Source organism: Myxine glutinosa, chromosome 4 (assembly GCF_964187855.1).
Source record: "Myxine glutinosa chromosome 4, kmMyxGlut1.1, whole genome shotgun sequence".
Classification (NCBI taxonomy): Eukaryota; Metazoa; Chordata; class Myxini; order Myxiniformes; family Myxinidae; genus Myxine; species Myxine glutinosa.
The window spans coordinates 182,985,292-182,997,652 of NC_136264.1; the positions used below are offsets into that span (position 1 = coordinate 182,985,292).

The 12,361-nt window shown below is 50.9% G+C and overlaps 1 protein-coding gene across 2 annotated transcripts in view; it reads right to left on the bottom strand.

The window, feature by feature from the left end:
• The window catches only part of LOC137425544 (sodium- and chloride-dependent taurine transporter-like), a 197,687-nt gene that overhangs the window by 84,915 nt on the left and 100,411 nt on the right, over window positions 1-12,361 (bottom strand). For both annotated transcript variants that reach the window (XM_068114085.2, XM_068114086.2), the window contains exons 7-9: window positions 4,705-4,829; window positions 3,186-3,298; window positions 1,417-1,542 (exon numbers count right to left, since the gene is read on the bottom strand). In XM_068114085.2, coding sequence (XP_067970186.1) covers window positions 1,417-1,542; window positions 3,186-3,298; window positions 4,705-4,829 — 364 coding nt within the window. The remainder of the gene's footprint in view (window positions 1-1,416; window positions 1,543-3,185; window positions 3,299-4,704; window positions 4,830-12,361) is intronic.

Below are 12,361 nucleotides of genomic sequence, written 5' to 3' on the forward strand. Positions count from 1 at the left end.
TCATCTACAAGTGGAGAAGATTCCAAACAACTGCCAACTTGTTCAGGCCAGGCCGCCCCAGGAAGTTCAGCCCGAGAGCAGACCGCAAGATGCTGAAAGAAGTCTCGAAGAACCCCAGAATGTCATCACGGGACCGACAGGGTAGCTCTTGCCACTGTTGATGTCAAAGTGCACGAGTCTACCATTAGAAAGAGGCTGCACAAATTTGATCTACATGGGAGGTGTGCCAGGAGGAAACCTTTGCTGTCCAGAAAGAACATCAGGGCAAGACTTTTTTTTTTTTTTTTGTTTTTTTTTATATACAAGATCGAGGCTCGTGAAAGAGCGAAAATTGATTTGCCAAAGACTAAAGTTTGCCAAATAACACCTAGGCAAAGACCAGCACTTCTGGAACAATGTGGTCTGGACAGATGAGTCAAAGGTAGAGCTATTTGGCCACAGTACCAGAAGACATGTTTGGCGAAAACCAAAGACAGCATTTGAGCACAAGAACCTGATACCAACTCTAAAGCATGGTGGTGGAAATATTATGGTTTGGGGCAGCTTTGCTGCATCAGGGCCTGGGCAGCTCTCCATCATAGAATCCACTATGAATTCTTCATTGTACCAGAGGGTGCTTGAGGATAATGTGAGGCCATCTGTAGGAGAGTTGAAGCCCAACTGAAGGTGGACCTTGCAACATGACAATGACCCTAAAAATACCAGTAAATCCACCAAGGAATGGCTGAAAAGAAAGAAATGGAGGGTTCTGGAATGGCCAAGTCAAAGCCCGGATCTAAATCCCATCGAGATGTTGTGGGGGGATTTGAAACGAGCTGTGCATGCAAGAAACCCCTCAAACCTCGCACAGCTGAAATAATTCTGCATGGAGGAGTGGGCAAAAATTTCTCCCAGTCGATGTCAGAGACTGGTAGACAGTTATAAGAAATGCCTACTTGAGGTTGTTTCTGCCAAAGGGGACAATACCACCTATTAGAGCCAAGGGTGTACTTACTTTTTCCACATGCGAAATTTGCATTTATGTTTATTTAAATTATACAATGGACTACAAAATGTAAATGTTTCATGATATTTGTTATATTATATCACCGTTATCTATCAATATTGTTGAAATGAGGATCAAATAGCTGTATGTTGAAATGTGTTGAAAAAGTCAAAACTTTCCATTGGGTGTACTTACTTTTTCACGTGACTGTGTGTATATGTATGTATGTATGTATATATATATATATATATATATATATATATATATATATATATATATATATATATATATATATATATATATATATATATATATATATATATTTATATATATATATATATACACATGTATTGGGTACAGGGCTGTTATCAAAGTGTAAGGCCTTATAAAAAATGCATTTGCTGTATTGATATCGTATCCAGAAGACTCACCTCCGTAACCATTGTGAGTCCAATACCAAAACTGATGATGCCAATTCCAGTCAAGAATGGCACACGGTGCTGTTGCATTTGAAGTCTGTCAAGTACAGATTTAATTCCTCCTTCAATCAAAGCAAACTGAAACCAGACACACAGCAATACAATTTCACAATTTCAACCTCAACCAACACTGCAAATCCTTCTTTACTTAGATCTTACATCTGTTTGGAAGTCAGCCAACAGCACGGCATTACATAAACAAGGTGCTAAAACGGATCCCTTTATGACAGAAATATCATTTCACATCCAATCATTGAAATCCCATCATTGAAATTGAAATGTCATGGAATCCCATCATCTTAGTTGACATCAATCATTACTTTTCTCCAATGACCTGATCTCAGACAATCAAGTCAAATTCAACTCGGTCACTCTATCCCCAGACATGCTTCTCCTACTCTCCCAACAATGGATGGAGGCCCTCAATCTCAGACGTGAGATCAGGGCCGTCTCTCTCGACATATCTCGAGCATTTGATACAGTCGGGCATCCCACCTTTCTCTCCAAACTCTCTACAGATGGCATCCAAGGCCACCTCCACATACGTATGCCTTAATGACTCCCTCTACTCTTGTAGCCAACATGTGGCTTTCAAAAGGATCCTTTTTCTGTCAAGGCTTGAGTGCCCCAAAGCAGTGTTTTAGTCCAAGTCCAATTCCTAATCTTCATCAACAACCCACCCTCTGCTGGAACATCTCTCACCCTTCAGACAAGCTGACAGCAGCCTCTTCCCTCTGCAGACCTTGATAGAATTACAAACTGATCAAACACTTGGAATATGTCTTTCAATCGCGACAAGTTTTAAACTCTCACTCTGTCTCTCTGGAAAGACCATCTAGTGAATTCTCCCATCTATTTCCTTAACAATCGACTTGAAGAAGTTCAGTCACTCACACTTTAGTTTAGGACCTCAATATCAGCCATGAACGTTCTTGGGCAAACCACATATACAATTTGGCCTCGAAACTAAGTGGCCGATTGGGTATCCAACATTGTATAAAGTCTTTCCTTGGCACATCTGAACTTTTATCTACGTATATACAAGGCTTTCATCCATAGTTTGCTGGAATACTGCTTGCGCTCTCATGGAATACTGCACTTCAGTGTCTCCAATCTAATTCTTCCCAACAGGGCTTCAAGACAGCTGCTCACCACATTCCTCTTCCACTACCATTATTTTTCTACCCTCATTAACCCTCCTCAAACACACATATGTCTGGGTTCCACTGAAGTGATTGCGAGTTTGCGACTGCATCTACCTTGATCCCTTTGTCCTCCCCTTGCCCTCATTCTTCGCCACATCCCTTATTTCTCAAAGTCTCCCTCTATGTTGTCCTTTAACCCTGCTGGTTGTGTTTCTCCCACCCTTTATACCCTTTCTTTCATGCTGCTATGTCCTAATTCATACTACCTGTGCTGTAGTCCCTCCAGGAGCCTCGACATTGTATACAAAGAAAAATTACATCAGAAAAAGGTATGAGTGTAAGAGTTAAGAGAGCATCGTGGAATCCCTTTTTTATATTTTGGAAATCAATAATATCGGTGTATTATCCCACCCTGACCAGCCCCCATTATTCTTTACTCTCTTTTTATTCTTACTTTACTCCAGTATAAGAATTTCATGTCATTACACATTTATTAACAGAATAGACTTTCTGACCAGCCAATAAGGGAAATACTGCATAAGACTACAGTGCATAATTTTGAGGTTAATTTCGAACCTCAGTGTCAATCCCCAACAGTATCAGCATGATGAAGAAGAGCACAGCCCAGAGGCCAGGAAGAGGCATCATGGCCACTGCTCTGGGGTAAACAATAAACACCAACCCTGGACCTGCAATAAAATTTCATTTTTAGTTGAATTTGCATTTTTATGATTTGTTGTACAGTCTGTTTCAAAAGTAGCACTACAATGACCGAAACACTTATGTTTCATGTCTTTGTTAATACTGTCACAGTGAACTGCATATTTATTGTCACAGTCACAATAGGTTCCTCGTTTGTTGATACTTAAGCCGAGCAAACCCTGAATAATCCTATCACATTTGATGAGCCCATAAAGGGCTTTGCACCAAAACTCCTACCCACGCCGGGATCATAATGCCAATGAACGAAACCATGCACCGCCAACACACCAACATTGAACAGGTTTTCATAATAAGAAATGGCTCAAAGAAGGAGGAGAAGAAGAAGAAGAAAGAAGTTTATATTCAATCACACTAAATCCCCGCATCCAGAATATCGCATTTGGCCTAACCCCAAGCTTATCCCATCCGTACCACAGATAGCTAAGACAGGGAGGGAGACAGGGAGATAGGACACAAGATAAATCTTCTCCCGATGCTGGAGTTGGCCTGGAGTCTGTCGTGGCTTGGAGTCTGTCGTGGCTTGGAGTTGGTCCTGGATTGGAGTCCGTTGTGGCTCTGCGTGCAGTCCGGGCCAAGTTGCTCCTTCTGTAGTCGTTTGCACATTGGCACGGTCCTCAGCACCTCGAGGACACAATCACGAAAACCGCAACTCCTTGAAATGGGCCTCCAACTCCAATGGCAATGCAGTGGAACTGCCACTCTTCCCTTTTGTTACCAGTGCCACACCCTTACAGCCTTACATGCCCACTCACCCCGTGACCATCAGTTTATTGACCCTGCACATGGACTGCACCATGTCGTTACATGCCCACCACCGTTGGTGTAGCCACGGTGGCCTTTGCACATGGACTGCACCATGTCGTTACATGCCCACCACCGTTGGTGTAGCCACGGTGGCCTTTGCACATGGAGCTTAGTCACAAAGCATCAGGAAAGTCGTGATGTGAAGCAGGGCATTTTGCTAGTGGGCCTGGGTCGTCAGTTCAGTCATGGAAGACATATAGGACAGATTACAGAGGGATGATCAGGGGGTCAAGGAGGGAAGAGTGTGGCTTAAACACATACCGAGGGTGAGTGGAAGCACAATTAGTGCTCCTGATACATTCTTCGACATGTTCCCTCCCATTTCCACATAGATACCAGACTTCTGATACAAAATAAGTCTGAGTGACAACTGATCTATATTACTCCCTTTATCCCCTATCACATTCCTGCAACAATATTAAAATTAAAATGTATGCCTGTTTACTTGCAAATTTATTTGACTCGCTCAAATGAGATATCCCTGTATTACGAAATTAAGCGACAGGGATTATCTTCTGGGGATATGAACATGTGCAGTGGAAAAGGTAGAAAATTGAGTTCAACTTACCATGTTCTGCAACAGTTGCTATGTCCACTCCCTGCTCTTTCGCCATGAATCCAAGCACAGAGAAAATGGCAAGACCAGAAATGAAACTCACACAACTATTTATGCACCCAACGATGATTGTGTACCTGGAAACAAACAAAACAAAGTTCACCTTTTTTTCTACAGGGTCTTTCATCGTTATAATGTAAGATTGAGAGAACATCATAAATTCCAGATATCTCATGGGATTGAGATTTGATTGGCTCAGCCACATTTGTGATAATCAGACTACGTACAAAAGTACCAATCACAGAAATTGTTCTTTGCCTCGTGAAACTTCTCGCTCTCAACTGCTTTTCGTTTGCTGATTAATGATACATGCATACAGTCACGTGAAAAAGTAAGTACAACCCATGTAAAGTTTTGACTTTTTCAACATATTTCAACATACAGCTATTTGATCTTCATTTCAACAATATTGATAGATAAAGGTGATATTAAAGCGCGGCGTTACGCGCGCTGCTTGCGAGCAAGGAGGAAGCGAACAAGCGGTAACTTATAAGCGTCTTTATTTCAGGAGCTCACTGTAACACTGGCGCGCTCCGGGCTGCGCGCCCGGTGTATCTCATGAGGCCACGCCTACCCCTCGGGCGTGGCCACCGCCCACTTGGTGCGCGGAATGATGTCACCACGCCAGTGGGCTTTTGTGTCCGCCACACGCGCCCCCCCAGAATTCCCGTGCACCTGGAGGGCCAGTTTGCAGGGCAGACGAATGACCCGGCCGAAGCGCCCCCTGGCGATCGGCGGCGTCCGGGGTGCAGGGATGCCAGGTGGGATGCCCCTGGCTGCCCCTGGGATGGGTGCAGGACCGGGGGGCGGCGTGATGGCGGGGCTGGGTGGTGCCGGGGGTCCGCCCGCAAGGGGGCGGCCCCGACGTGGGGGTCGGGCCACTGGCGGTGGATGGTCCACGTCGAGGTGGGCCGGCTTGAGGCGGTCCACCGAAACGCGGTCAGGAGTACCGCCGATGTCCAGGGTGAAGTGCTTTGCCCCGGTCTCCAGCACGTGGAAAGGCCCGTCGTACGGGGGCCGCAGTGGTGTCCGGTGGGCATCGTGGCGGACGAAGACATACTCCGCCGTGCGAAGCTCCGGGGCGACGTGCGTTGGTGGGTGCCCGTGGCATGCCGTTGGCACCGGGGCGAACCTCTGGGCGGTCTCTTGCAGAGCGGAGCGCTGCTGTGCCACGGACCATGGTGCCGTGAAGTCGGGGAGGAACTCGCCCGGCACCCGCAGCGGTTGCCCGAAGACCAACTCCGCCGCGGATGCACGCAGGTCCTCCTTGGGCGCCGTTCGGAGGCCCAGCAGGACCCAGGGGAGCCTGTCGACCCAGCCGCCGTCGCAGAGGGTGGCCTGGAGCACGGCCTTCAATGAGCGGTGAAATCGCTCACACAGGCCGTTAGCCTGGGGGTGGTAGGCCGTGGTTCGGTGCAGCCGGACCCCGAGCCCCTGCGCGACCGCCCCCCAGAGCTCCGAGGTGAACTGGGGGCCGCGGTCAGACGAGATGTCTGAGGGGGCGCCGAACCGGGCGACCCAGGTGGCGATGAAAGCCTGCGCGACATCGGCGGCCGTTGTCGACGCCAAGGGCACGGCCTCCGGCCACCGGGTGGTGCGGTCCACCATGGTGAGGACGTAGGTGAAACCCCGCGAGGGGGGCAGAGGTCCCACCAGGTCCACGTGGACGTGGTCAAACCGGCGTTCCGGCACCGTGAACGGGGCCAACGGGGCCTGGGTGTGCCGGTGCACCTTGGCGCGCTGGCACGCGAGGCACGTCCTGGCCCAGCCGCGGACGGCCTTCCGGAGGCCATGCCAGACGAACTTGTCGGCGATCAGCCTTTGGGAGGCCCTCGCGCCCGGGTGGGACAGGCCGTGGATGGTGTCAAACACCTGGCACTGCCAGCCCGAGGGCACGATGGGGCGAGGACGCCCGAGGGAGACGTCGAACAAGAGGGCCGCGCCCGAGCCGTCGAATGGCACCTCGGTGACGCGGAGGCCCGTGACGGCGGTCCGCAAGGCCTGGACGTCGGGGTCAGCGGCATGGTCCGCTGCCATCCGGGCATAGTCGATGCCGAAGTGGACTGCGTGGGCGACGGCCCGGGAAAGGCAATCCGCCACCGGGTTGTCCTTCCCCGCGACGTGCTGGATGTCCGTCGTGTACTCGGACACGGCTGAGAGGTGACGCTGCTGCCGGGCCGACCACGGCTCGGTGACCTTGCCCATCGCGAAGATCAGCGGCTTGTGGTCGACGAAGGCAGTGAACGCACGGCCCTCGAGCAGATGGCGGAAGTGCCTGACCGACAAGTGAAGCCCGAGCAACTCGCGGTCGAAGGTACTGTAACGGCGTTCGGGCGGGCGATGCTGCCGGCTAAAGAACGCCAGCGGTTGCCAAGCTCCACGCACCCATTGCTCGTGCACCGCGCCCACCGCGTAGTCCGAGGCATCGGTGGTGAGGGCGATCGGTGCATCGGGCGCCGGGTGCGCGAGCATGGTGGCGTTAGCCAAGGCAAGCTTCGCGCCCGTGAACGCCGTGTCCATCTTCTCGGTCCAGGTAACGTCGCCTTTGCCCGGCTTACCTCGGAGAGCTTCGTGCAGGGGGTGCAGGAGCTGGGCGATACGGGGCAGGAACCGATGGTAAAAGTTCACCATGCCCAGGAACTCCTGCAGCCCTCTGATCGTGCGGGGGCACGGAAACCCCTTCACCGCCTCCACCTTGGCCGGCAGGGGGATGGCTCCGTGCCTGGTGACACGGTGCCCCAGAAAATCGATTATGGCGGCACCGAACCGGCACTTTGCGGGGTTCACAATCAGGCCATGCTGGCCCAGGCGTTCGAAGAGCGTGCGGAGGTGGCGTAGGTGCTCTTCGCGGGACGCGCTGGCGATGAGGATATCGTCCAGGTAGACGTAGACAAAATCCAAGTCGCGCAGGATGCTGTCCATCAGTCGCTGGAACGCCTGAGCCGCATTCTTCAGACCGAAGGGCAAGCGCAGGAACTCGAAGAGTCCGAATGGCGTGATGACCGCCGTCTTCGGGACGTCCTCCGGCCTGACGGGGACCTGATGGTAGTCGCGTACGAGGTCCACCTTCGAGAAGAAGGACATGCCCGCCAAACGGGTGGAAAAGTCCTGAATGTGGGGGACGGGATAGCGGTCGGGAGTCGTGGCGTCATTGAGACGGTGATAGTCCCCGCACGGTCGCCATCCCCCGCCGGGCTTCGGCACGATGTGCAGCGGCGACGCCCAAGCGCTCTCTGAGCGCCGAACGATGCCGAGTCGCTCCAGGGTAGCGAACGCCGCTTTTGCCACCGCCAGCTTCGTCGGCTCGAGGCGGCGTGCCCGGGCGTAGACCGGTGGCCCGACGGTGGGGATGTGATGGGCCACCCCGTGCTTGACGGCCCCCGCTGAGAAGGTGGGCCGCGTGAGGGCGGGGAAGCCGGCGAGGAGGCGGGTGAATGCGTCCGCTGCCGGAAGCGTACAGACCAACGTGGCCGGAACCGAACCGTTCGGCAAGCCGCTTGGCAAGCCGCTCGTTGAGCTGCTCGGCGAGCTGGGCAACCCACAAGCGAGCGAGCTGAACGTCTCGGCCTGGACAAGACGTCTGCGCTTGACGTCGACCAGGAGCCCATTAGCGCACAGGAAGTCCGCGCCAAGCAGTGCCATGGGCACGTCGGCGGTGACGAACGTCCATCGGAAAACCTGCCCTCCGAACCGCAGAGAGAGGCAGCGTTTTCCGTACGTACGGATGGGCGTCCCGTTCGCGGCAAGCAGCGCAGGGCCCCCACCCGTGGCGTGCTTGTCTGACGTGCCGGCGGGAACGACACTCACCTGCGCTCCCGTGTCGCACAGGTAACGGCGCCCGGAGAAGGTGTCCGTTATGAACAGCAGGCTGCTCGAACGGCCGGCGCTCATCGCCACTATTGAGCGCCGGCCCGGGCGTTTCCCGACCTGTTGAAGGAGCATGGCGGATGACACTGCCGAGCTCCGTGGCCGAACTTGGCGTGGAACCAGCACCAGGTGGTGGAGCTGGAGGAGCGCGGCTGGCTCCGCCAGGCCGGTGGAGTTGGCGGGTTTCCCTGCGGTGGCGATTTTCGCCGCGGCGGTGGGCGGGGCGTGGCGGCGGTCACGAGGTGCGTATCAGCATGCTGCGTATGCTGTATAAGCTGATGCTGTGGATCAGCAGCATCAGCAGCATTAGCAGCATCAGCCACGAGGGCCGTGACAGCCACGCCGACTCTCGCCCGCGTGTCCGAAGCGGCGAAGTACTTGTCCGCCTCGGCCGCCAATACTCGGGGTTCCGTTAGCCCGGTCCCGGCCAACGCGAGGCGAACCTGCGCTGGAAGTTGGCGACGGAAAAGCGCCCGGAATAGAGAACCGGGGGCTTCCTCGCCCAACAGTGACAGCATATGGTCCATTCGGACCGACGGGTGCGTGTCACCGAGCTCGGGGAGATCCAGGAGGCGGTCGGCCCATGCATCGTCCGTGAGGCCGAACGTGGCTAGGAGTAGCCGCTTGAGTGCCTCGTACTTGTGGCCGTCCGGTGGGTGGCGAAGGACGGACACAACCCGAGCGGCCGTGCCGGGCCCGAGGGAGGCGACGACGTGGCAATAGCGCGTGTCATCGCCGGTGAGGCGCCGAAGCTGAAATTGGGCTTCGGCCTGGACGAACCAGACTTCGGCCTGAGCCTCCCAAAATTCGGGAAGTTTGATGAAGTTGGCCATGGCAATGGCGTCGCGTGTGGAAGGATCGCTCCGGCAGATCCAACGTCGAGGGGGTCACCAGTAAAGCACGGCGTTACGCGCGCTGCTTGCGAGCAAGGAGGAAGCGGACAAGCGGTAACTTATAAGCGTCTTTATTTCAGGAGCTCACTGTAACACTGGCGCGCTCCGGGCTGCGCGCCCGGTGTATCTCATGAGGCCACGCCTACCCCTCGGGCGTGGCCACCGCCCACTTGGTGCACGGAATGATGTCACCATGCCAGTGGGCTTTTGTGTCCGCCACAATATAATATAACAAATATCATGAAACATTTACATTTTGTCGTCCATTGTATAATTTAAATAAACATAAATGCAAATTTTGCATGTGGAAAAAGTAAGTACACCCCTACATTTATCACTACTTCAAATACCTAAAATTAGAATCAGGTGCACCAGCTCAGGTGCAAATGATTAGAACATCATTGGAGAGGATCTTGGAGGAACCTGTCTTATTTAAACCTCAGACATTTAGTTTGGTTTGCTCTTTGTTGTTGAAGTGTGCGGCATCACCATGGCTTGATCAAAAGAGCTCTCTGAGGCCTTCAGAAAGAAGGTTATAGATGCCTACGAGACTGGGAAGGGATTTAAAAAGATCTCCAAACAATTTGAAATCAATCATTCGACTGTCCAGAATATCATCTACAAGTGGAGAAGATTCCAAACAACTGCAAACTTGTTCAGGCCAGGCCGCCCCAGCAAGTTCAGCCCGAGAGCAGACCGCAAGATGCTGAAAGAAGTCTCTAAGAACCCCAGAATGTCATCACGGGACCTACAGGTAGCTCTTGCCACTGTTGATGTCAAAGTGCACAAGTCCATCATTAGAAAGAGGTTGCACAAATTTGATCTACATGGGAGGTGTGCCAGGAGGAAACCTTTGCTGTCCAGAAAGAACATCAGGGCAAGACTAAAGTTTGCCAATGAACACCTAGGCAAAGACCAGCACTTCTGGAACAATGTGCTCTGGACAGATGAGTCAAAGGTAGAGCTATTTGGCCACAGTACCAGAAGACATGTTTGGCGAAAACCAAAGACAGCATTTGACCACAAGAACCTGATACCAACTGTAAAGCATGGTGGTGGAAATATTATGGTTTGGGCAGCTTTGCTGCATCAGGGCCTGGGCAGCTCATCATCATAGAATCCACTATGAATTCTTCATTGTACAAGAGGGTGCTTGAGGATAATGTGAGGCCATCTGTCGGAAAGTTGAAGCTCAACCAAAGGTAGACCTTGCAACATGACAATGACCCTAAACATACGAGTAAATCCACCAAGGAATGGCTGAAAAGAAAGAAATGGAGGGTTCTGGAATGGCCAAGTCAAAGCCCGGATCTAAATCCCATCGAGATGTTGTGGGGGGATTTGAAACGAGCTGTGCATGGAAGAAACCCCTCAAACATCGCACAGCTGAAAGAATTCTGCATGGAGGAGTGGGCAAAAATTTCTCCCAGTCGATGTCAGAGACTCATAGACAGTTATAAGAAACGCCTACTTGAGGTTTGTTTCTGCCAAAGGGGGCAATACCACCTATTAGAGCCAAGGGTGTACTTACTTTTTCCACATGCGAAATTTGCATTTATGTTAATTTAAATAATACAATGGACTACAAAATGTAAATGTTTCATGATATTTGTTATATTATATCACCTTTATCTATCAATATTGTTGAAATGAAGATCAAATAGCTGAAATATGTTGAAAAAGTCAAAACTTTACATGGGATGTACTTACTTTTTCACGTGACTGTATGAATGGTGTATCGTGGGTTCAAAAATGTGTCCCAGGTATGCAAATATTTTGCATTTGACTTGAGAAATTATTTTTTGACCAGTTTGACATTCTCATGCCAGAATTATTTGGATGCTAAATACAAAACTCCATTGGTGCCTTATTAAAAATGATCTTGAACACTTTATTAACTTTGTCGATCATTTCCACCCTCCCCTCAATTTAATATGGGAGATTTCAGTTACTTCTGTCGCCTTTCTCGATATGAATTCTTTATTCAAAGAGAACATAGTTTCCACCAATGTCAATTGCATTCTTATGGATTAACACAGGTACTTCAAAAATTCATCCTCCAACTCCTTCCACATCAAAATTTCAATTCCATATTCCCAAATGCTCAGGCTCCACAATCTCCAGGAGCAACAATGCAATGAGATGTGGAAGTTCTTTGACGACCAGGCCTTTCCCACCTCCATTGTGACCGCTGCAGAAAGGATCTCATTGAAGAAACGATCCCATTGATGTTGATCTACCATTCCATTAACCTTCAATTAAGGAACATCACCCAGCCAAACTTAAAACTTTTCCAGAACGATCCTGAATCCACCCCAATTTTCCCACCACCACTTCTCATTTCCCTTAAGTGGTACAGAAATTTGCGAAATTCCATGCAAAAAGGACCACTACATTCTGACCTCCCACAAGTAATGTGAAAGTGTTCATGGAGTCACTGTAACACCCACCATTTTATCAAGACAACCACTGGGATTTCAGGAACCAAAAAAAGTATTAAAAGTGATGGACTATTTTGACGGTACCTCTATGAACTCATGTGCACTCATGCACAAAGATCTACATCAGTGAGACCAGGCAAAGACTTACACAAGGATACACAAGGAACTTTGGCACAGGGGGAGGCCATTCGGCCCATTGTTCCTGCACTACACTAACCCCAGTATCGTCACCCATCCACACTTGTGTTACCTACCACCCACACAAGCCAATATCCCTGTACCCCTCCATCACCAATGCATCCAGGTACCTACCCATAACCTTCTATGGGGTACCTTATCAAAAGCCTTCTGAAAGTCAAGATACATCACATCCACTGCACTTCTCTCTTGCACCCAATCAGAAACTAC